Source organism: Dipodomys spectabilis, unplaced genomic scaffold, assembly GCF_019054845.1.
Source record: "Dipodomys spectabilis isolate Male_0828 unplaced genomic scaffold, ASM1905484v1 ptg000118l, whole genome shotgun sequence".
NCBI classification, from domain to species: domain Eukaryota; kingdom Metazoa; phylum Chordata; class Mammalia; order Rodentia; family Heteromyidae; genus Dipodomys; species Dipodomys spectabilis.
This window is the reverse complement of record NW_024870795.1, coordinates 6,601,454-6,626,696: the sequence shown is the minus strand read 5'-3', so window position 1 is coordinate 6,626,696 and position 25,243 is coordinate 6,601,454. Positions and strand designations below refer to the sequence as shown.

General features: G+C 52.0%; 1 protein-coding gene across 6 annotated transcripts; it reads left to right on the top strand.

Annotated features, from left to right (window-relative positions):
* Positions 1-527: 527 nt before the first annotated feature.
* Fgr (FGR proto-oncogene, Src family tyrosine kinase) lies at positions 528-25,243 on the top strand. Of its 6 annotated transcripts, none has more exons than XM_042688607.1 (13): positions 528-659; positions 9,578-9,641; positions 11,327-11,556; positions 12,052-12,154; positions 13,031-13,129; positions 17,642-17,745; positions 17,970-18,119; positions 20,991-21,146; positions 21,224-21,403; positions 22,002-22,078; positions 22,323-22,476; positions 24,178-24,309; positions 24,400-25,243. In XM_042688607.1, exons 3-13 carry the CDS (start codon positions 11,337-11,339, stop codon positions 24,606-24,608), a joined length of 1,584 nt encoding a protein of 527 aa, XP_042544541.1. In that variant the 5' UTR covers positions 528-659; positions 9,578-9,641; positions 11,327-11,336; the 3' UTR covers positions 24,609-25,243. The 6 variants fall into 6 exon arrangements, with proteins under 6 accessions (XP_042544541.1, XP_042544538.1, XP_042544543.1 ...); XM_042688604.1 differs by having other exon boundaries at positions 11,324-11,556; XM_042688605.1 differs by lacking the exon at positions 528-659 and adding an exon at positions 8,222-8,325 and having other exon boundaries at positions 11,324-11,556.

Genomic DNA, 25,243 nt, shown 5'->3' with positions numbered 1-25,243 from the left:
ACATACTCCTCCACCACCTGCCACACAAGCCACACACCCAGGGGGTTCCAGGACCCCAACCGAGCCGGAGCTGAGAGCTAAGTTGGGGAGGGGCGCGGGGGTCTCAGCCTCTGGGAGAGGGAAGGCAAGGCATGGTGACAGGGTCCACGGTGGCTCTGGTGACAGCAGGCTGAGGCCAACTAGCTCTGAGAACTCGGTAGGGCGAATGGAGATCTGGCCCCCAGCTTTCCCGGCTGGAAAAGGAACCAGCCAGAGGTGTTGGGGGTCTCCGACTCAGAAAGACCCTCCTGAGCTCTGTTCTGCTGATTCTAAACTTGCAGGGCGGGCCTTCTGGGGGTGAGAAATCTGCCCTTTGGTGGACACTGGTGGGGGGATGATGTGAGCGGGAGAAGCTGGGGTGCAGAGAAGGCCTCCAAAGCCGAATTCCGCCCCCCCTCCAGGGGAGGTGGGAAGTGGCGGGCCTGGGATCTGGGGGCCCCTCCCCGCGGCCCGCTTGGGCTGGGGCGGGACTGGCAGTTCTCACTGTGGCCCGGGCCATCGCAAGTCCGCGGTGGCTTCCTCCTCCCAGCCCCAGGGGGGCGGGCGGCGAGGGGGCGGCACCCCAACTCTGCCCCACATCGGCTCAGGTGGCCGCCTGGAGCCCGCTCCCCCCGGACCAGGTAGGTGGGCGCAGGGGGCGGGGCGGGGAGGCAGGTGGGGCCGCCCCCCCACCCCTGCGGGGCGGGCGCGGGGGAGGGCGGCCAGGGGACCCCCACACTGAAAAGGGCTTTAGGAGGAAAACTAGAGGGGAACCTCGAGAGTGGAACTACTAACACTTGGGGAGCAGGCTGAGGAACAGGGGAGACGTAGAACAAAAGGGTCCCCCGGGTGCGATGGGGAAAACAAGGCACGCTGTGAAGAGGTTGTTAGAACCTGGGAAGGAAACGGGGTGGAGGGAGAGGAATACGGGACCCCCAAAGTGAGAAGCCTGCGGACAGGCTGTGGGGGGACCGGGGAGGGGTGCTGGAGCAGTGGGGAGTTTGGCCTAACGGGGCGGGGGTCATAAGGACGATCCCTGGGCGATGCCCGGTGGGGCGCGGCCGCGGGGGTCCGGGAAGACCCCCCCCACAGCCCGAGTCGGCAGAAGTGGGGTGAAGCTCACACCCGCGCGGGGAGGCCTTCCAGGCGCGGGTCCCGCTTCCTGGGGAAGGCTGGGGGTGCGCCGCCCGCCCGCCCCGCGGCCCGGGCCGTGCCCAGCTCCCCGCGGGATCCGGGAATTGCAGTCCGCCCCGAAGGAAATCCTGCCGGTGCCGGGGAACGCCCGCGGGGCCGTGGCCATGGCAACGCGGCTCGGCGCCGGAGCACCTGGGCGGGAGTCGGGGGTCCTGGGCCGGGTGCGTCCCGGCTCACTGCTGTGTGACTGCCTTCAAGTTTCCGGGCTTCTCTGGGTTTTCTTCCCCCCCCCCCCCTCCCCCTCCTCCCCTTCCCCCTTGAACGATGGGAGAATTAATCCCTCACCCATGCAATTCATGGAAACCGTCTTTGCTGGAGTTCTGAATTACCGTTGATCCAGACGGATCAAAACAAGAAGGGGAACCCCCCCCTCCCCGAACCCGTCTGTCCCCCCCCCCCACGTGGCTCACGCCTGTAATCCTAGCTACTCAGGAAGCTGAGATCTGAGGATCACGGTTCAAAGCCAGCCCAGGCAGGAAAGTCTGTGAGACTCTTTTTTTTTTTTTTTTTTTTTGGGTCCGGTCCTGGGGCCTGAACTCTGGGCCTGGGTGCTGTCCCTCAGCTCTTCAGCTCAAGGCTAGCGCTCTACCACTTGAGCCACACCGCCACTTCCGGCTTTTTTCTTTTTTGCTTATGTGGTGCTGAGGAATCGAACCCAGGGCCTCAGGCATGCAAGGCAAGCGCTCTACCACTGAGCCATCTTCCCAGCCCTCTGTGAGACTCTTATCTCCATTTAACTACTAGAAAACTGGAAGTGGCACTGGGGCTCAAGTGGTAGAGCGCTAGCCTTGAGCTGAAGAACTCAAGGACAGTTCAAGTCCCACGACTGACCAAAATAAATAAATACATACATAAAATATATGTGGATCTATTGAGAGTCCATTCTGGGAGATAAGCAGGATTCAGATCTGTCCCTTACCCTGTGGTGGATGCCACACCCAGTTGGAGGTTTGAGAGTTAGTATGGGGCTGGATGCCCACCTTGATTGCCACAGAGGTACTCAGAGCCAAGGCCCCAGACTCCACCTCCTTCCTGGCCAAGGTCATGTGGCGCTCTGAAGATGGGATTGGAGAAGAGCAAAAAGAGCCTGGAAAAGGCTCAGAAGTTTATTGCCATGTCTTCTTTCTCCCAGTGGGGTGAAGTTGTGAGTATAGTTTGGGCTGGGACTGAATGAATTTGGGATTGATTGGGGGGGAGGGGATTGTGTTTTGCAACCCCTTGAAGCTGAGCTGGCAAAGGAAATGGCCAGACCATGTGGCAGACCATGGCAGGTTGGGTAGGGGATCCCAGGCTGGAAAAGGAAGGAATCAGAGCCCTTTCCATACACAGGAAACTGGCCTGGCCCAAAGTGGATGACAAAAATCCCTTCATCCTATCCCCAAGGACCTCGGAGGGGAATTTGTGTCTGACCACGCCATGGAATTGCTTCCCTCGCCTGAAGATCTAGGGCCTCAGATCAGGTGGACATAAAGATACTACTCTTTTTTTTTTTTCCCCTCCCCTGGGGCTTGAACTCAGGCACTGGGCTCTGTCCCTGAGCTTTTTCACTCAAGGCTAGTGCTCTACCACATTTTGGTGGTTAGCTGCAGTCTCATAGATTCCTGCCTGGGTTGGCTTTGAACTGTGATCCTCAGATCTCAGCCTTCTGAATAGCTAAGATTACAGGCATGAGCCACCAGCACTTGGCCTAAGACCTTCATTTTAGAGACCAGTGGGTGGGTTTTCAGGGACAGATAGAAAGCCACTTTACTTACATAAAGTGGAAAAAAAAAGTCTCAGCTAACACCCTCAAGATTATGTGGAATGCATAGTTAATATGGCATTCTTGAGTACATGAGTATGTGTGTGTATATGTGTGTATGAAGGAGAGACAGAGTCAGAGGTGATCTCACCAGGAGCTGGTGGTCTATGTGTGGAGTTATGTCTTCTTAGCCCCTGGGTGGTCAGGTAGATTGGATTTCAAAGCCTCAAGAAAAACTGGTGTGGGTTTGAAGAGGCCTCCGGCAAGAGATTATAGCTCTTAGCTCAGTGTGGCCCTACAGTCCTAAAGAGTGACTCAAAGGCCATGGGCAGGGACTGGCGCTCGCAGTCCAGGCTTAGGATAAGAAAAGGGGGTGGGGGCAGTGTATGCCTGCAGACCTTAACTTTATTTCCTGCCCCTCCAGCCCAGCCCCACACCCCCACCCCTCCTGTCCAGCCCAGAGCACTGGGGAGAAGCCGGAAGTCTTGCAGGCCGGTGGTTTCCTGCCACTGCCCAAAGTCCCAGTTCCCTTTTGGTGAAATCCCCAGACAGCCTAGGCCCTCTCGCCTAGTCTGAGAACTTCTCTTTCTTCACAAGCCCTGCCCCCTTCCCTGTCCTCCCTCCCTTCTTCGCTGAGAACAGAGGGAAGTGAAAGTTCTCTGAGCACCTACTGTGTGCCTGTTGCTTTCTGGGCCCTTCTCAGTTGATGCTCAGGAGCAGTCTGCAGGGAAGATTTGCATTCCTGTCGTTCACAGGCAAAGAACTGGAACCTCAGAGGGATGAACTCAGAGGGTCAAGCTACTCATCAGGCAAGGGAAGAATTTGAACCCAAATCTGTCTTTAGATCCTCTAGATGCTTGCTAGGAGCTGGGGTGGACAAGACATTCTGTGTCTGAATCTAAGCTTGAACATAACCTTGGCACGTGGAGTCCAGGAGAAGCAATAGCTGGGTCTGGGGCTCCTAGGTCCAGGCGGTGTGGGGAGATAGGAGCAGGGAATTATGAGTGAAAGTCTGTTCCTTGCTGGGTACCCAGCTGTCATAAGACAGGTGCAGATGGCCAGGGGCTGGGTAGAAAGAATGATTCTCACCAGTTGGGGTGAATGTCCAAATGCTGCGTAGGCTTTGGAGAACACAGCCCAATGCCAGGAACAGAATTCTGGACCTGAATAAAGAATCCTGGCTTGGAATCTCCTGCCTCAAGGTGTGTGTGACCTCAGGTGGTCACTCCCCTGCTCCCCAGGAGGCAGGTAAGTGGCCTGAGTAATGTCCCTTGGGGCCGTGCGACTCTGCCTCTTGTGGCTCTCTGCCTTACATGGCCAAAGCACACTGAGCAGGAGTTGGATCTCATGAAGCTGTCACAGCTGTTCTGCACAGAAGGTACGGAAGAGAACACTGAGGCTCAGAGATAAAGCATCGGCTTGTCACTCACCCAAGACCAGAGATGTTGAAGGACAGAGCTGGGAAGCCAGATGTGCTGGTGCATGCTTGGAATTCCAGCACTTGGGAGGCTGAAACAGGAGGATCCCAGGCTTCCAGCCACCCTGGACTATATAGCAAAAACCCTGTCTGAAAGACAAAATAAAAATGAAAGAACAGAGCTAGGGAGGGCCACACTGGGTAGATGTTAAATCCGAAAGTATTGTGGTCCAGGGTTAGATCTCACACAGCTCACATACCTGTAACCTGATTTGAACCCTGGTGGGTCTCTGGGAGCTTATTCCTATCAACCAGATGTTCGAGAGATTTATTTAGGACTGAGGGTGTAGCTTAGTGGTAGAGTACGTGCTTAGCATGTACAAGATCCTGGGTTCAATCACCAGCACACGCACACACACACAAAAAAGACACTGATAAACAGACATAAGTCCCTGCAGTGTTTACAATGCTGTGGATAGCCTTTCTTTCCAGTGTTTATCAGGCAGCCAAGTTCACTGCCTCTGAGAAAAGACAGACAGGACAGATTGCTGTTTCTGGGCTATAATTTAGGATTTAGAGCATGTAGCACTGTGTCTAGCACACAGTGGGCCCTCATAAAGAGACACATATTATTGCTCCTACTAGTGCTGCAAAATAGAACAGTGCTGAGAGTGGGTCTTGGAGCCAGATTGACATTGTGGTTTTGATTCCCTTACTCAAAACAATAGTGTGTGTGAGTGTGTGTGTGTGTGCACGTGTGCCAGTCCTGGGGCTTAAACTTGGGGTCTGCACTTCTGGATTCTTGGTGGTTAATTAGAAATAAAAGTCTCACAGACTTTCCTTCCCAGGCTAGCTTTGAACTTCGATCATCAGATCTCAGCCTCTTGAGTAGCTAGGTTTACAGGTGTGAGCCACCAGTGCCTGACCAGAATACAGACTCTGGTTAATATTTGGTCTGAACTCTGGGCCTCATTTTTTTCTCATCCATCAAATAAGGGTTAAAAATAAAATTTACAAATAATAAAATCTACTCCAGAAAGCTACTTAGCGAGATCACACAGAGAAATTCACTGGCATGAATCTAGCCACTGTACAAATGTTGAATAAATCAGGACATTTTTGGTAATTGTGATGGCTACCCAGACTTCTAGGAAATCCAGTGGTTTCTGAAACAATTGGTCCAACACTTTAAGATCTGAGCAAAGGAAGGACAGAGTCTTGGGGGCTAGTTTCATGAAATGCTTAAGCTGGATTTCCAGCCTGTATATTCTCTCTCCTTCCCTCCCTCCCTCCTTCTCTTTCTCTCTCTCTTGTTTTCTCTTGGTCTTTTTAGTTCTCTGTCTCTGACTCAGACTACTTTTTTTTTTTTTTCCCCTTAGTCATGGGGCTTGAACTGAGGGCCTGGGCCCTCTTTGAGCTTTTTTTGCTCAAAGCTAGTGCTCTACCACTTCCAGCCACAGAGCTACTTCCCGTTTTCTGGTGGTTAATCAAGGTAAGAGTCTCATGGACTTTCTTGTCTAGTCTGGCTTTGAACCTCAGTCCTCAGATCTCAGCCCCCTGAGCAGCTAGGAATACTGGCATGAGCCACAAGTACCCAGCTGACTCTGACTCTTTATCTCTGCCTTTCTCCCCCTCCCCCGTTTTTATTTTTATTTTGTTGTGCTTAAATCCAGGGCCTTGCATATGTTGGACAAGCTAAATGAGCTAAATCTCAGTACTTGGTTTTGTTTTGAGGCAGGGTCTTACTATGTAGTTCAGGCTGGCCTTGAACCATGGTCCTCCTGCCTCTGCCTCCTGAGTGCTGGAATTACAGCCATTCACCACCACACCCAGTTTTTGTTGCTCTTCTTTCTCTTGCACTTCAGTCTCTGCCTGTCTTGCTTTCTCCAGCTGGCACTGGCTCAGGGATATTGGTTCGGGAATTCAGGTGGGTATTAAATCAGCCATGATGGGAATATTTATATCACGGAAATCAGCAAAAGCTGCAAATGAGGGCTTTGGTGTTTTTGGTTCTGCTTTAATTTTCTGAGCACCAGTCTCTTGACACACCATGCTGCTTCTCTGTTTCTCTGCCTTTGCCAGTCTCTTTCTCAGCATCTGCATCTCTCAGTGTCTGCCTTGTTCTAGCTTTCTTGTTTGTCCTCTGATGATCATGGTCGGTGGCATGTAATGTGGCCCTTCCTTGTCTAGGGCCATGCAGACACCATGGTGGGGGAGGGTCACCCTATGTCGCACCCTCTCTCTGAGCGTCTCTGAATACTGTCAGGGCCCTCTGGGGCCTTTGTCTTCTCAAGCCTGCAGGTTGATCAAGCCCTGAGATCTGCCTGCTGGTCACACTGCCAGCCCATAGCTCAGTGTCTCCCACCCAACCCCCACACTAGGCCTGCAGACTCTGGAGCTCCCCTGAGGCTGATAGAGCTCTGTTGTGGCGATGAGCACTTGGCTGTTATTGGAAGTGGCAGCATTGTGGCTATGTGGGGACCCCAGAGTTCTGGATGTCTGTGTTCTGTACAGGAGAGCTCTCGTGGAGGTGTGTGTGGGGGGGGGTGCAGCTCCATCTCAAGGGAGCGCCTTGTGTATCTGTGACCCACTAGGGGCTATGCATTCGCCAGAGCAACTGTCCATGTCTATAACAGACCGGGCAGACATCTCAGATTCTGGGCTCAGTGCCAGGCTACATACATCACCTGTGGGACTTGGGGCAAGTTTCTAAGCCTCTCTGGGCCTTAGCTGCCTCATTAATATGCTTGTGTGGATGTGTGTGTGTGTGTGTGTGTGTGCGCACATCGGTACTAGGGCTTGATCCCAGGTCCTTGGCTCTCGCTTGTCTTCTTTGCTCAAGGCTGGCACTTTACCACTTGGATCACACATCCACTTCCAGCTTGTGGAGATAAGAGTCTCATGGATTTGCCTGCCTAGGCTGGCTTCAAATTTTGGATGGATTTTTTTTTTTTTTTGGGGGTGGGGGGGTCCGGTTGTGGGGCCTGAACTCTGGGCCTGGGCGCTGTCCCTCAGCTCTTCAGCTCAAGGCTAGCACTCTACCAGTTGAGCCACAGCACCACTTCCGGCTTTTTTTTTTTCTTCTTTCTGCTTATGTGGTGCTGAGGAATCGAACCCAGGGCCTCAGGCATGCAAGGCAAGCGCTCTACCACTGAGCCACCTTCCCAGCCCCTGGCTTCAAATTTTGATCCTCAGATCTCGGCCTCTTGAGTAGCCAGGATTATAGGCGTGGGCCGGCCAGCTATTACAATGCTTTTAAAATACGGCTTTTGTATAAAACAAGGTGGACCAGACAAAGGGCTGAGTGCAGCAATAGCACTTAGAGGGGCTACAGGGAGAGGCCGCGTGCGCACAAGGGCCGGAGGTGGCTGTGGGTCCCTTTGCAGAGGTTCAGTTTGCGTCTGTCTGCGTGGCCTGCTATGTGTCTCTCAGACCATTCTTATACCCTAGAGCATGTAAGGTTTGGCAAGCGCAGATCTGGGAGTTAGCTCAGAGCTAGTTTGGGGTGTGCTGGTCTTCCTGAGATGGACTAGAGTTTTCCTCTTGCCTTGTAACCCTTGCTTTCCTCTCCCCTTTACCTTCCCTGAAGCTTCGCAGCTCCTTCCTGGGGTCTGTATCCCCACCACCTTTTTCTCCCCTGGTTCCAAACCATCCTGGCATGTTGGGGTCTTTACACACTGGTTCCCGCCCCCCTCCCCCAGAATTCTGGGGTGAAGATGTCTGCAAGGCCTAGTAAACAGGGGCTATTTTAGGTGAGCCCTCTCACCACAGACCGCTTCACAGTTTGCCACATGGGTGTCACCCCTTCCCGCTCTAACACACATGGGGGGACAGTTCTAGTGACGGCTAAGCAGGGACTGACTGGTGAGGCTAAGATGCCAGTCCTGGCTCTGATATGACAGAAGCAGCCAAGGGCTACCAGAGCTTTTCAATCCAGGAAGGCTTCCTGGAAGAGGTGAGTGTGCTAGTAAGAAGGACAGGATCTGGAGAGAGGAGGATCTCCACAGGGAAACTGGCCCAGGACCGAGAAAGGCAAGTTGGAGGGCCTCCAGATCCTATCCCCAGGATCTTCAAGGGCCTCTCTGGGGGAAATTGGGGTTTGCTGAGTTGGCCCCACCTTACAATTCTTCATTGCTCGCACATCTTAGGAAATCCAGCCTTCTCCCCAGCCAGTTCCTCTCTGGGTGTTGCAATGGTGGCATTTCTGATGGGGGGGAGAGGTGGGGACCCCTTGCTCAATGAGCTGACTGTTGGGTTGTTCAGAGAACTCAGCTGTCAGGGAAGGCTTAGTTGGTCTGGCGAGCATCACAGGAGGCTATGATGGCCCCCAGCTTCTGACTTGGGCCTTTCTCTGCTGTGGGGGATAGGAGCAAAGCTTTGGAGGTAGGTGTTTACTTGCATTCTGCCACCAGAGGTGACCTGGGTCTTGTGGGCTTTACCCAATCCAGACTGGACTCAGAGGCAGGGTGCTAGGAAAGGGTTTGGTTTTAGGAGACAGTAGCTGGGGGCTTGCGAGTGAGCTGACAGGAATCTCGTGCAAGAGATGGATCTAAAGCTGGGCATGGTGGGCCCCGTCGATAATGCCAGCCACTAAGGAAGTGGATTTGGGTGCATTGTGATTTAAGGCTAGCTTAGGTAAAAAGCTAATGAGACCTCATCTCAACTAACAAGCCTCTGAGTTCATACCTGTGGTTTCAGCTACTTGGGAGGCATAAGTAGGAGCAGCTTGGTTTGAGATTTGCCTCAGGCAAAAATATAAACCCCCAAACCAAAAAAGGATGGGAATATGATTCCAGTAGTAGAAGCTGAGGCCCTGGACCTAAACAGAAAACTCTGAGTGTGGAAGTGTACGAGTAGGTGTAGGTGTACGTGTGTGCTCGATTGCAGAGCGGAGCTTGGATCTTTCTCCAGCTGTGCGGGTGTGTGGTGTGCTGGCAAGCTTATGTTGTGTGTGGTGTGGCTGTGTGCTGGTGTGTGTGTGTTCATGGGTTGGTGTCAGGTAGAATGAGAGACAGCTGGTGTGGGTGGTGTGTCCTGGACAAGAGTAGGTGTGTGAGTGTGCCAGGGTGGTAGGAAGGGAAACGAAGGCAGAAGTCGTGCTGGTGGAGCCCAGGCCTCTGGCGTTCTGAAGAGGGCAGGAGCTGGGCAGTTGGCTGCCAGGAACATTGGCAGGCCTTCATCTTCCCTGTTCTCCTGTCTCGCCTCAGGTCTTCTGCCCCTCCTGAGGACCATGCAGCAATCCCACTGACCCAGGAGTAAGAGCCCCGCAGGGTGAGTGGAAGTGAGGGAGGACTGAAGCTTTCAGGGCCAGGAAATGGGGTGGGGTGGCCTTTCTGCGCCCCACAATGCCTGCCTCACAGCCCCCTCCTCCTACAAGGGCTCTGTTGCTAGGTAACGGATGGGGGAGCCAGAATGAGGCAGCTTGAGAGGCCGGAGGCTGGACCCACGACAGGAAATGGCCTTGATCTCCCTCTGTAGGGAATCTCCAGGTGCAGGCTTACGGCGCTGGCTCGCACACTCATACACAGACCCACGCGGATACATGGACCAACATGCACACAGAGACACACAGACACAGACATGCACAGAGGACACGTGCTTCCACACAGAACCGCATACAGTCATAGACAGACCAGACACACCTACCCACACAGACTGCACGCACACACACACACAATTCTGCAGATGTGTGCATGTAACCAAACATATCTGCACATACTTCTGTATACAGACAGTGTGTGCACACCCAAAAGCTGTATACATATACACATATAAGCAAACACATTAATTTCTTCTTTGAGTGTGTGTGTGTGTGTGTGTGTGTGTGCTGGTATTGTTACAGCAACACAGACCAGCAAAGATTAAGACCACTTTTTTTTTTTTTTGTCGGTCGTGGGGCTTGAACTCTGGGCCTGGGCGCTGTCCCTCAGCTCTTCAGCTCAAGGCGAGCGCTCTACCACTTGAGCTACAGTGCCACTTCCGATTTTCTGGTGGTTTATTGGAGATAGGAGTCTCACGGTCTCTCCTGCCTGGGCTGGCTTTGAACCGAGATCCTCAGATCTCAGCCTCCTGAGTAGCTAGGATTACAGGCGTGAGCCACCAGCGCCCGGCTTAAGACCACTTTTTAAAGAGGATAAAGGAGGGACTGGGAAGGTGGCTCAGTGGAAGAGTGCTTGTCTGGCATGCATGAGGTCCTGGGTTCGATTCCTCAGCACCACATAAGCAGAAAAAACTGGAAGTGGCACTGTGGCTCAAGTGGTAAAGCACTAGCCTTGAGCTGAAAAGCTGAGGGACAGCGCCCAAACTCAGAGTTCAAGCCCCATGAACAACAACAACAAAAAAAAAAAGATAAACGAGTTTATTGCTGGTGACATGAACCAGACTAGTGTCAGAAAGAAGTTCACATCCTTAGGAAGTGGGGACTATGATGTTATGTCTGGTGGTTAATTGGAGATAAGAGTCACAGACTTTCCTGCCCAGGCTGACTTCAAACTGCAATCCTCAGACCTCAGCCTCTTGAGTAGGTAGGACTACAGGCATGAGCTACAGTGCCTGGCTTATGAGACTCTTATCAAATTAATCACCAAAAGCCTGAAGCGTATCTGTGGTCCAAGTGGTAGAACACTAGCCTTGAGCAAAAAAGCTAAAGGACAGTGCCCAGGCCCTGAGTTCAAGCCCCAGAATCAGCACCAATCAATCAATCAAACAAACAAATAACACTGCAATATCAGGATGTTAGCACCAGCCTGAGCGGGCACAGAGGCCAGCTCTGAGGGGACACATACTCTCTGTAAGCCTATGAAGGCAGCTGGGAGGCAGGCTCAAGGGCGGCCCTGCCCGCCTTATCCCTCACTAGAGGGATACTCCAGTCCAGGCCCTGGAGTGAATGCATGTGTGCTCAGGATGGCGCCCCTGGTATAGGCCTTCGAGTCAGACATGTTCTCATTCTGCAGCAGGGTACCTGGCATGGGCTGCGTGTTGTGCAAGAAGGTAGAGTCAGCACCCAAGGAGGATGTCGGCCTGGAGGGGGACTTCAGGAGCTACGGGGCTGCAGATCGCTATGGCCCTGACCCCACTCAGGCCCGGCCTGCGTCCTCCTTCACCCACATCCCCAACTACAATAACTTCTCCCCCCAGCTCACCAGCCCTGCCACCCTCGTCGGAAGCACCATTAGGGGCATCTCAGGTGGGTCCACAGGGCTGGAGGCAGGGGTTGCTTGGGCCCTGGGAGAGTGTGGGGCACAGGGAGAATGGATTTGTCCTTAGAAACTTCCAGAGTGATGTGGGCGCCACAGTCCTGCTCTCTACTTGCACAGGCTGAGGGACTGTGTACCCTTGTACCCTGGAACCCCAGTCTAAGGGGACTGGAGCTCTGTTCTCACCTGAGACGGCTCCCATTGGCCAATGCAGGTGGTAAAAGAAGCATCTGGCCTCTTAAGTATAGAGTGGAAAGTCTTCTTAAAGGGGCAGGAGAAAGAGGGGTAGGCAACTTAGGGGATCCCCGGCATGAGAAGGGCATGAAACCCCATGCTTCAAATCCATGGGAGCCAAGCTGGGAAACCCAAAGCAGGAAGCATCAGGAAGGTATGGTGTCTGGCTGGGGCACTGGCACCTAGGGGTGCAGCCCTCTTGGTGCCCCATGCCGTGTCTTACTCTTGCTGAGTAACCCCTGCCTCTGCAGGGGCCGGTGTGACCTTGTTTGTGGCTTTATATGACTATGAGGCCCGAACAGAGGATGACCTGACCTTCAGCAAAGGCGAGAAGTTCCACATCCTGAACAACAAGTAAGTGACTGAGGCGTGGCCTGATCTGGGAGCTGGGCCCAGAAAAGAGTCCCATCCCACCTGGTCCCTGTCCTCAGAAAGTTCCAGCCAAGTTGGGGACACCTCTGCATGACAACATAAACCTTGGGTGAGGACCACGGTTCAGTGGTAAAGCATTTGCCTGGCTTCATAGCACCAACACACCAACAATCAGCTTGATTGATTGCTACATGAGATGGGAAATTGTGAGCACAGAAGGAACACTAAGCCTTGTCTCCAGGAAGGAGGTGACAGGCAGGCTTCCTGGAGGAGATGTTTAGCTGAGATAAGAAAAATGACTAGATCGCCAAGGAAGAAAGAGAGGATGAGAATATTGACAAATGGTCTGTAAGGATGGACCATGAGGGATGGAGGCTGGGCTGGGAGTGTGGCTCAGTCAGTGTTACAGCAAGGCCCTGGGTCCCACTGCAGGAAATGAATGAGATACAGAATGGAGTAGAAGCCATGGAGGTGAGTGGGGAAGAGTCTGGAAGGTTTTTCAGCTGCACTGAGGAATTTAGATTTCATCCAGGAGGAAAGGCATAGCCCTCTGGGGTTTTCAGTGGGGGAGAAATGTCCTCATCAGCTATTTGCTGCTTCTCCCCAAACCTCAGCCTAGCAGAGGAGCAAAGAGCAAGAGGAAGCAGCCAGGAAGCCCAGACATTCTCAACCCTATTCCTTCTTTAAGAACCGAACAGACAAAAGCTCCCCCACCCCCACCCCAGGCTAGATGTCCAAGGTCAGGGTTAGCAGGGTCAGTCTTACCATCCTCGGTGTGGCCTGCTAGCTTCAGAGTGCCCATGGCTTGAGCTGCCCCTGACTAACTCACCCCCCCCATCCCCCATTATGTGCCTGCAGTGAAGGAGACTGGTGGGAGGCTCGGTCCCTCAGCTCTGGAAACAGTGGCTACATTCCCAGCAACTACGTGGCTCCCGTGGACTCCATCCAGGCAGAAGAGTAAGTGGGGATGGGGGGGGGAGGGTGAGGCCTGCCCTATCCACAGGACCCTGGGTTCTAAATGCCAAGACCACTTCTAAGTCACTGCTTTACGCTGAGCTTGCATCCTTCCTTGTCCTTCAATGTGTGAAGTTATGGAGGGAATAAAAGAGGCAATAACAGCTGGATGCCAGTGGCATTCTAGCTACCCAGGAGGCTGAGATCTGAGGATCACTGTTCATAGCCAGCTCAGGCAGAAAAGTCCGTGAGACTCTTACCTCCAATTAACCACTTTTTTTTTGTCTGTCCTAGGCTTTGAACTGAAAGCCTGAGCGCTATCACTGAGCTTTTTTTTTTTTTTTTTTGCTCAGGGTTAGCACTCTACCACTTTGAGCCAAAGATCTACTTCTGGTTTTCAGGTGGTTAATTGGAGATAAGAGTCTTCGGCTCAGGGAAGCTGAGACCTGAGGATTGTGGTTTGAAGCCAACCCAGGCAGGAAAGTCCATGAGAATCTTATCTCCCATTGACCACTAAAACACCAGAAGTGGTGCTGTGGCTCAAAGTGTAGAGTGCTAGCCTTGAGAAAAATACAAACCTCAGAGACAGCACCCAGGCCCTGAGTTCAAGCCCCTGGACCTAAAAAACAAACAAACTAAGAATCTTCTGTTTGGGCTGACTTTGAACTGCAATCCTCAGATCTCAGCCTCAGCCTACTGTGTAGCTAGGATTACAGCATGAGCCCCAGTGCCAGACTGATTTCAGGATTTTTTTCAACTTTTTTTTTTGGGGGGGGTCTGGTTGTGGGGCCTGAACTCAGGGCCTGGGTGCTGTCCCTCAGCTCTTCAGCTCAAAGCTAGCACTCTACCACTTAAGCCACAGTGCCACTTCCGGCTTTTTGCTTATGTGGTGCTGAGGAATCAAACCCAGGGCCTCATGCATGCAAGGCAAGCACTTTACCACTGAGCCACCTTCCCAGCCCTTGACTTCAGGATTTTTGCTGGTTAATTAGAAATAAGAGTTACACAGACTTTTCTGACTGGGCCTCACTTCAAACGGCAATTCTCAAATCTGAGTAGTTAGGATTATAGACACATGGGTTTACAGATTTTCTTTCCTTCCTTCCTTCCTTTTCCTTCCTTCCTTCCTTCCTTCCTTCCTTCCTTCCTTCCTTCCTTCCTTCCTTCCTTCCTTCCTTCCTTCCTTCCTTCTTTTTTGCCACTTGAACTCAGGGCCTGGGCACTGTCTCCAAGCCTCTTTGTGCTCAAAGCTAGTGCTCTACCACTTGAGCCACAGTGCTACTTCTGACTTTTTCTTTATGTGGTACTGAGGAATTGAACCCAGGGCTTCATGCATGCTAGGCAAGCACTTTACCACTATGCCACAGTCCCAGCCCATACATGAGACTCTTATCTACAACTGACCACCAAAAAGCTGGAAGTTGAGCCAACTCAAATGTTAGAGTGGGGCTGGGAAGGTGGCTCAGTGGTAGAGCGCTTGCCTTGCATGCATGAAGCCCTGGGTTTGATTCCTCAGCACCACATAAACAAAAAGAAAAAAGCCGGAAGTGGTGCTGTGGCTCAAGTGGTAGAGTGCTAGCCTTGAGCTGAAGAGCTGAGGGACAGCGCCCAGGCCCAGAGTTCAGGACCCACAACCGGACCCCCCCCCCCCAAAAAAAAAAAATCAAATGTTAGAGTACCAGCCTTGAGCAAAAAGGCTCAGGGACAGTGCTCAGGCCCTGAGCTCAAGCCCCAAGACTGGCATACACACATACAAAACATGGAAGAGGCTTTGCAGGAAGGGACTCCCCAGGATTTGGTGACTGATTTGCTGTTGGGTTTGTGGGTGTAGGTAGCAGTGCTAAATGCTATAGTGGGGGGACACAGGAGCAGGTAGAGACATGTGGGTTTTGTGGGCCTGCTGGATGGAGGTTTGTGGAGATGAATACCTAGGTAGAGGAGGCTGCCAGCCTTTAGACCAAATGGTGCCCACGGCACTGCTGCATTAACCCAGAGGAAGGCATACTTGCTCCTGACACTAAAGCTCTTTAATTTCTTCACTGTGGCCCTGCCAGGTAGTACTGTCAGGGAAATATTGGGACTTGGGTTCCCCAAAAGGAAGAGACATTGGAGAAGGCAGGAAAACCAGGCCAAGCCAGTACAGAAGAGCCAAGGAGAAGAGAGGTGAAAGGAAATTTCAGGGGCGGGCGGGTCAGAGGCTGTCATTAGACTTGGCAATGGGGTGACCTTGTTGAAAAGAAGAAAGACAGCAGAGCTTGCGAGAGAGTGGGAGAGAGGGAGGAAGTAGAACCCGAGTGTGAAGTGCATTTCTCAGTGAAGTGGAGGTGAGAAGACAGCCAGATGGACAGATGGATGGGTAGATGCCAAGGGCAAGATGGCAAGATGGCAGTGGGACCTGTCCTCTGAGGAAGGGAGGAGCTGCTTGTGGGTTGGGGATCCCCGGAGCAGAGGGAAACAGGCAGGGTCCAGAACACAGAGTGTGAGCCCGTAGTCTCAGGAGGTTCATGGGTAGGTGGCTGAGGGAAAGGAGGCGTGAGGGACAGTGCTGGGTCTCAGCACAGACAGCTTGGGGTTCTACTCGGGTATCACAATGGCCTCAGAAGATGCTTAACTATTCAGAAGCTCAAATTCCTCTTCTGCTTAGTAGCATGAGAACAGTTCCTACCTCCCAACCTGGTTATGAGAACTCAATGAATACATGTGCAGAGAAATGATCAGCTGATCCTGACTTGTCCTGGTATAGGTGTGGGCAGAGCACTGGCCTTTCACATTCTTCTCAATGTCTTCCCTTCTTCCCCAAACTATGCCACGTGCCCAGGTGAAGACAGATTGTGTCAGAGTCCACTGAAACTTTAACCTCCCTTGATGGGAAAACCAAGCTCCTTTTTAATTCAGCTCAAACGGTCCCAATCCTATTTAGTGATCAGATGAACCTTCCATAGCACCTGCAGTCACTTTAACTCTGCCAATGGACTTTCCCAGTTGGTAAAGGGTTACAATTCAACCCCAGAAAGAATTGCCAAGAGGGGAAAAAAAAAAAAGGAGTGGGTAGGGGCTGAGGTTAAAATTGAGACTCAGGACAACACCCACGTGGGAGAGAGAGAGAGGGAGTGGGTGGAAAGTGGCAGACACTGCCAGGGCTGGAACAGTCAGAATGAGAGGAAGAGAAGCAAGACGGCTCGCTCTGGAAGCCACAGGAAGGACTCTGGGGCTAAGGGTGGGAGAGGGATCTGGGTGGTGGGGAAAAGCCTAGGATGAGTGGCTGACAAGGTCAGGTGAAACAGTCAGCCAGACTCACAGGCAAGTCACTTCCCCTTCCCAGCTGTAAGCTCCTTATCTGTAATGAGTGTGTGGAGAGAGCTGCTGAGAGATGGACTGAGACTCATGACACCGCGATGAGCTCACTAGTGACTGGGTTCAAGAATGTGGTTTTTTTTGTTTGTTGGTCACGGGGCTTGAACTCAGGGCCTGGATGCTGTCCCTGAGCTCTTTTGCTCAGGGCTAGCACTCTACCACTTTGAGCCACAGCTCCACTTCCATTTTTTCTGGTGGTTAATTGGAGATAAGAGTCTCACACAGACTTTCCTGCACAGGCTGGCTATGAACTGTGATCCTCAGAGTTCAGTCTCCTGAATAGTTAGGATTACATTACAGGCATGAGCCACCAGCGCCGGGCTTAGAGCATTTGTTTTTATGCCAGGGCTGAGGGTTGAACTCAGGGCCTTGTGGTCTCCCTTAGCTTTTTCGCTCAAGGCCAAGCCCTCTACCACTTGAGCCACAGCTCCATTTCCAGCTTTTTTTTTTCTGGCTAATTGGCGAGCAGAGTCTCATGGATTTTCCTGCACAGGCTAGCTTTGTACTGTAACTCTCAGATCTCAACTTCCTCAGTAGGATTACAGAGGTGAGCCTCTGGTGTCCAACAGCTATCTTTCTGGTTGTTATTTTTTGACACAGGGTCTCAGTTATGTAGCCCAGGCTGGCCTTGAACTCTCAGTCTTCCTGTCTCAGACTCCTGAGTGCTGGAATTACAGACATGCACCACTATGCCTGGGTTTTTAGCAATTCTAATTTGAGACCCCTAACCATTATTAGGCAACCCACTGTGTCAGACATTTTCTGCTCCCATTTTCTGGGATCCTCAGGTCTAGGTATATGAACCCCATTTTTTTTCCCTTTGGTCATGGGGCTTGAACTCTGGGCTTGGGTGCTGTCCCTCAGCTCTTCAGCTCATGGCCAGCACTCTACCACTTGAGTCACAGCGCCACTTCCGGTTTTCTGGTGGTTTATTGGAGATAAGAGTCTCACGGACTTTCCTGCCTGGGCTGGCTTTGAATCGCGGTCCTTAGATCTCAGCCTCCTGAGTAGCTAGGATTACAAGCGTGAGCCATCAGTGCCTGGCTATGGGCTCCGTTTTATAGATGAGGACATTGAGTCTTGGCTTGTGGCGTGACTGCTCAGGAGGTGGAGTTGGGGTTTAAGGGAGCATACTTGACTCTTGCCTGTCCTTGCTAACAGGTGGTACTTTGGAAAGATCGGGAGGAAGGATGCAGAGAGGCAGCTGCTCTCACCAGGCAACCCGCAAGGCGCCTTTCTCATTCGGGAGAGTGAGACCACTAAAGGTGGGCGCAGCACTAAGTGTTACTGACCCAGGAAGCCCAGACATTCTGGTCAGTAGAGACTGGGATCAGGTGGAGGGGCAGGGCTAGGCCGGCTGAGCTAGGGCGGCTCTGGGTTCTACAGATGTGGACCTCAAACTTTAGAGTCTCCAGCCTTTGGGGCCTCTTTCTGTTCCCTAACAGGGTAGAGAGGTGTTGAACAGTTCCTAAGTGACCCTTCCTCTCAGGTGCCTACTCCCTGTCCATCCGTGACTGGGACCAGACCAGAGGAGATCACATAAAGCATTACAAGATTCGCAAACTGGACACGGGTGGCTACTACATCACCACGAGGGCACAGTTCGATTCCGTGCAGGAGCTGGTGCGGCACTACATGGGTGAGCTGGTGCTTTGGAAGTGGGAGCCAAGGCAATGATGCATGGCCATGGGTAGACAAAAGCCCAGAAGTAGGAGTGGCCAGGCCAATACTACAACCCAATGATGGAGGAGGTTTCCATGCTGAGATCCTTCATGGGTGTGAAACCACTCATGGCCAAGTAGCGCCTCCTAATGTCTAGGTGGGGAATGGGCTTAATTCTTGCTCGGAGGCCTGAGCCTGTGGAAGGGGCTGGGCTGCACTTCAGTGAGAAACTGTCGTGTTGGGTGGACCTTGGATACCAGGTGGCGAGGCAGAATGAGGATCTATTAAGAAGCAGTGGCCAACGGTACATGGTCTCCCTGATAAGTGGATGCTAAATCCAAAAGGTTAGGTGATACGACAAAACTAACAGGACAAAACAAAGAATTCCTGCTCATCTGGTTGAACCACTACTAAATATCCCCATGCTGCTGATCACAAATATGGTATATAACATGTGAACACTGTTATATATTACAGACTGTGGTAGACAATTTGCTCCAGGGAAGTTAGAATGAACTTGTGACTTTGAAATTATGTAATCATTTAATCACAATCAAAAAAAAAAAAAAAGAACCTCGGGGAAGGGAGGGAGGGAGGGGATGGTAGGGGGAAAACAATGGAGGGGGTAACAATGTTCACGAGGAAGTGTACTCATTACCTCACTCATGTAACTGTAACCCTCTGTATAGTAGCTTTACAATAAAAAAAAAAAAAAAAAAGAAATAACGCAAACATCTAGAGTTGAGATTGGAAAAAAAAAAAAAAAGAAGCAGTGGCCATGATCTGGGAGCGAGGTGGTCATCACCAGATCAAATCGGAGGCAGTGTGTACACAGGAGCAGATGATTCTGAAGCAGGGCAGGAAGGTATGGGCTTCCCTGGATAGCCTGGCTGTGGGGTTGATTAGTTCCACCTTGAATAGTTAGGTCAAGGATGATATCCATAGAAAGGAGAGGGCCTAGCCGGGCACCGGTGGCTCACACCTATAATCCTAGCCACTCATGGGGCTGGGAAGGTGGCTCAGTGGTAGAGCACTTGCCTTGCATGCATGAGGCCCTAGGTTCGATTCCTCAGCACCACATAAGCAAAAAGAAAAAAGCCGGAAGTGGCGCTGTGGCTTAAATGGTAGAGCGCTAGCCTTGAGCTGAAGAGCTGAGGGACAGTGCCCAGGCCCAGTATTCAGGCCCCATGACTGGACCCAAAAACAAAAAAATAAAAAAAAATAAAAATCCTAGCCACTCAGGAGGCTGAGATCTGAGGATCACGGTTCAAAGCCAGCCCGGGCAGGAAAGTCCATGAAACTCTTACTTCCAATAAACCACCAGAAAACCAGAAGTGGCGCTGTGGCTCAAGTGCTAGCCTTAAGCTGAAGAGCTCAGGGACAGCACTCAGGCCCAGAGTTCAAGCCTCATGACTGACCAAAAAGAGAAAAAGAAGAAAAGAAAGAAAGAAAGAAAGGAAGGAAGGAAGGAAGAAAGGAAGGAAGGAAGAGGGGGAAGGAGGGAGGGAAGAAGAGAGGTTGGGAGGGAGGGAGGGAAGGGAGGGCCTTGGCCTGGGAATGTGGCTTAGTGGTATAATGTTTGCCTAGCATGTGAGAAGCCCTGGGTTCGGTTCCTCAGTACTACATAAACATAAAAAGCTGGAATTGACACTGTGGATCAAGTGGTTAAATGCTAGCTTTGAGCAAAAGAAGCTCAGGGACAATGCCCAGGCCCTGAGTTCAAGCCCCAGAACTGACAAAAGAGGGGGGAGAGAGAGAGAGAGAGGGAAAGGGGGAGGGAGGAAAGAGAGAAAGAGGAAAGGGGGAGAGGAAGAGGGAGAGAGGAAAAGAATGGGAGAAAGAGAGAGGGAGAGGGAGGAGAGGGGGTCTTGTGTTTACAGCTTTGCTTCTAACCCCCAATCCTTGTTCCACCTGTCAGAACCTTACTTTATCCTCTGAGATTCCTAGCTACTCAGGTGGCTGAATATCAAGGTTCAAAGCCATCCTGGGCAGACTTCATCTCCAAAATAAACAGAGAAAAGCTATTCTGGAGCAGGGCATCAATGTCTCACTTTTATAATCTTAGCTACTCAGGAGTCTGAGACCTGAAGATTGAGGTTTGAAGCCAGCCTGGGCAGGAAGGTCCGTGAGACTCTTAACTCCAGTTAATCACAGAAAAAGCCAGAAATGGTGCTATGGCTCAAGTCTCAAGTGGTAGAGTGCTAGACTTCAGCAAAAAGGGCTCAGGGACAGCGCCCAGAGTTCAAACCCCAGGACCAACCCAAAAAAAAAAAAAAGAAAAGAAAAAAGAAAAAAAAAGAAAGAAAGAAAAAGAAAAGCTAGGACTGGGAATGTGGCTTAGTGGTAGAGTGCTTAGTTAGGATGCATGAAGCCCTGGGTTCAATTCCTCAGTACCACATAAACAGAAGTCGGAAGTGACTCTGTGGCTCAATTGGTGGAGTTCTAGCCTTGAGCAAAAGAAGCTTAAAGCAAAAGAAGCTTAAAGACAGTGCCCAGGCCTTGAGTTCAAGCCCCTGACAAAAAACAAAAACAAATAGAAAAGAAAAGCTAGGCTGGAGGCGTGACTCAAGTGGACTCAAGCGGTAGAGCGGCCTTGGAGCAAGCATGAGGCCCTGAGTTCAGACCCCAGTACCAGCAAACAAACACACCATAAAGGGCTCCTCTCTCCCCCTGGGTACTACCCCTTGCCTTGAGCACCCACACGTTCACGCACGAAGAAGGCTGATTACCTTCCGTCTTGCCCTGTGACCTCATCTAGGGTCCAGTTAGATCTCCAGGGTCTAGTGCTAGGTTAAAAGGAATGGGCCAAAAGTCCATCTATGACCTCCCTCCCTCCATCACCCCCCAGAGGTGAACGACGGGCTGTGTTACCTGCTCACCGCAGCCTGCACCACCATGAAGCCTCAGACGCTGGGCCTAGCCAAGGACGCCTGGGAGATCAGCCGCAGCTCCATCATACTCCAGCGCAGGCTGGGCACCGGCTGCTTCGGGGACGTGTGGCTGGGTATGGGGGTCCCGGGAGCCAGGGCAAGGGAGGGAGGAGGCGGGGCTGGGCTTGATGAGCCCCTGGCTGCCGGGCAGGCACGTGGAACGGTAGCACCAAGGTGGCGGTGAAGACGCTGAAGCCAGGCACCATGTCCCCGAAGGCCTTCCTGGAGGAGGCGCAGATCATGAAGCTGCTGCGACATGACAAACTGGTGCAGCTGTACGCTGTGGTGTCGGAAGAGCCCATCTACATCGTCACGGAGTTCATGTGTCACGGTGAGGGCGGGGGTCTGGGCAGGTGGAATTGGGAGGGAATTAAGGCTGCCACCGGGGAGGGTTTATGAGCCATAGGCCGAGCCCAGGGGAGGGGCTGGAGTGTGTCAACACTAGGAGGGATAGGGAGGGGCGGGGCCAAGACAGAGGGAGGGGTGGGGCCAGGACAGAGAGGAGGAGCCAAGACCGCTGGGGGCAGGGGGCGGGGCCAGGACAGGGAGGGTGGGGCCAGGACAGCTGGGGCAGGGAGAGTTGGGGCCTGGGGCGGGGCAGAGCCTGTACTCTGGGTTGACTAGCTTACATAAACTCAAGCAGGGTCTGGGGTGAGGGAGAGTCTCTGGCAAATTCCCTTTGGCAAATACCCCTTGGTATATCCAGGGGGCACAGGCAAAAACTAAAGATGTGGTCAGAGCATGGGTGAGATAGAAAGGAGTTGGACATCCCGGCAGGATCCTGAGAGGGGGTGAGATCTAGGTGGGAAGGCAAGACCGGGCCAGGATAACTTAGAAGTACAGGATCAAGGTTAGTCTGGGGAGACAGGGCTGTTCTCTTAGGAATCTAGGAAGTCTCGCTGCTGATTTACAAGCTTCTTCTTCCCCAGGTAGCATGCTGGAATTTCTCAAGAATGCAGAGGGCCAGGTGTTGAAACTGCCCCAATTGGTGGACATGGCAGCCCAGGTAAACTGAGCCAGCAGCCTTCATCTCCTAGACCTCTCTCCTTTTGTCCTCCCACAAATCCCGGTGCCCTCAACCACCTAGAAGTGTGGCCGGCCCACATCAGTTATGAGACCAGGGGCATAGTCACTCTGAGGGAGCTTTGGCATCCCCAACCGGAGTGTGGACTTTTCAAGGGGTCCCTCATCCTCACACAGGCTATACTACTGTTGGAACTCCATGTCTCTTAAACCTCTCCTGCCTCCAGGTAGCTGAAGGCATGGCCTACATGGAGCGTATGAACTACATTCACCGAGACTTGAGGGCAGCTAACATCCTGGTTGGAGAATGGCTGGTGTGCAAGATCGCTGACTTTGGGCTAGCTCGCCTCATTGAGGATGAGGAGTACAACCCCCAACAAGGTGACCTTCCTCACCCTAACTTTACAGATTACAAAGCTCCAAGGGGCTGCTGTGGGTCACATCTTCAGAAGCTCTTCCCCACTCTTAGCCCAGTCATCACTATCCTGAGGTGTGTCAGAACCAGTGGTGGGTTCAAATCCTAGCTTAGCCATTTACCAGTCATGTGTTGTGAGTGACTTACCCAACTTCTGTGAGTTACAATTTCTGGTCTGTAAAATGAAAATATTTACACAGTAGGTCCATAGATACTTACCACATACCTACTAGGTACTGGGCACTGCTCTCCAGTGTGAGGTACCAGGGTGTAACAGTGTGGAAGACCCAGAATGAATCCCAGCTATTTGGCTGTGTAGGCAAGGCAAAGTGCTTACTTAATGCCTCCCCCGACCCCTGTAAGATGAGGTCAGTCGGGCTGGGAATGTGGCTTAGTGGTAGAGTGCTTGCCTAGCATGCATGAAGCCCTGGGTTCAATTCCTCAGTATCACATAAACAGAAAAAGCCAGAAGTGGCACTGTGGCTCAAGTGGTAGAGTGCCAGCCTTGAGCAAAAGAAGCTTGGGCTCAGGGTCAGTGCCCAGGCCCTGAGTTCAAGCCCCAGACTGGCAAAAACAAAGCAAAACAAAATGAGGTCAAACACAGTATTTACTCCAAAAGCTTTTGGAGAGGGTTTAATGAGTTGATGCATCTATATGACCTAAAACAGTACTTGGCACTCGAGGTTCATGCCTGTAACACTAGCTACTCAGGAAACTGGTATCCCAGGAAGAAAAGTCTGTAAGATTCTTTTTTGGGTCCAGTCGTGGGGCCTGAACTCTGGGCCTGGGCGCTGTCCCTCAGCCTTTCAGCTCAAGGATAGTGCTCTACCACTTGAGCGCCACTTCCGGCTTTTTTTTCTACTTATGTGGTGCTGAGGAATCGAACTCAGGGCCTCAAGCATGCAAGGCAAGCGCTCTACCACTGAGCCACCTTCCCAGCCCTGTAAGATTCTTTTTTTGGGGGGGGAGTCCAGTCATGGGGCCTGAACTCTGGGCCTGGGCGCTGTCCCTCAGCTCTTCAGCTCAAGGCTAGCGCTCTACCATTTGAGCCACAGCGCCACTTCTGGCTTTTTTTCTTTTTTGCTTATGTGGTGCTGAGGAAATCAAACCCAGGGCCTCAGGCATGCAAGGCAAGCACTCTACCACTGAGCCACCTTCCCAGCCCCCCTGTAAGATTCTTATGTCCAGCAAAAAGCCCAGAAGTGAAACTGTGGCTGAAGTGGTAGGGCCTCAGCCTTGAGCAAAACAAGTCAAGCAAGAGTTTGAGCCCCAGTACTGGCAGAGAAACAAATTAACTAATTAGCTGATTAATGAAAATAAGTAAATAAATAAGGCAGTCCTGGGTTTGGGGTTATGGCTTAATGGAAACTCATTTGCCTAGGGCATAGGAGGTACTGAGTTTGGTCCGGGCATTAGAAGAAGGGGGGGGATATAGTAAACACTAGATACATCTTAAGTGTTCTTGTTGGAGAAATCTCATAATATTTAGAAAGCGCGCTGCACTATGGTGTGCACTGTGCGGGTAGCAGGACACCCTGTCCTCTCTGCAGTGTCCAGAGGTCTCTCTGCTCAGAGTCACTTGCTCATTCCTAAAGTCCCAGTCTATGAATGCAGCTGTTCTAACAGACCCCCTCACCAATTGCCTCTCCCATCTCCCATGTTTCCAGGGACCAAGTTCCCCATCAAGTGGACAGCCCCAGAGGCCGCCCTCTATGGGAAATTCACCATCAAGTCGGATGTGTGGTCCTATGGGATCCTGCTCACGGAACTCATCAGCAAGGGTCGAGTCCCCTACCCAGGTGTGCTGCTGGCAGGGGAAGGACTTCCTTGGAACTGTTCTTTGGGGCGTGGGGCCAGGCCTCCAGATGAACACAGTCTTACCCCCGCAGGCATGAGCAACCGGGAAGTGTTGGAGCAGGTGGAGCATGGCTACCACATGCCCTGCCCCCCAGGCTGCCCAGTGTCCTTGTACGAAGTCATGGAACAGACCTGGCGTCTGGACCCAGAGGAGAGGCCCACCTTCGAGTACCTGCAGTCTTTCCTGGAAGATTATTTTACCTCCACAGAGCCACAGTATCAACCTGGAGACCAAACATAGCCCCGTCTCTGTGGGTGCCCACCGGCCTTTGCAGTCCCCAGGGCTCTGGTCCCCAAACCCAGGCTTAATACCCTGTAGAGTATTGGCCTATGGGGGGGCTGAAGCTCTGATGCCAGCTAGGGCAACCCTCTTTTAGAGAAGGGGCAAATGGGGGCTAGGATCTCATTGCTCACTTACTCTGACCCCAAGTACCGTTTCTCCCCTTCCCACCCAGGCCCCACTCCTAAATCTAGGGTACCCCACTCATTTCACAGATGGAGGAATGGATGCTCAGAGCTCATCTCACTCACCCTGACATGTCTTAAAGCCCCTCCGTGTCTCGTGTCTGTCCCCTTCTGTCCCCACAAATGTTCATACCTTGTCTAGTTATTTATAAACCACTATTTCCCTTCCCTCACTTTCCTCTTATTATTAGATACCTTCCCATCATCCCACTCTGGTCTAAGCCCTAAGAATTCATGCCCTTTGGACTCATGCCTTGATGGTTGGCTGCTCTGGTCCAGGAGAGAGAGAGAGAGAGAGAGAGAGAATATGAATGAATGTTCCTGAAAGCCACCACCTCTCTGAATAGTCTAAGCATTTATAGATTATCTAAATAATAAAAATGACAACATGAATCCTTAAACTATGAAAAA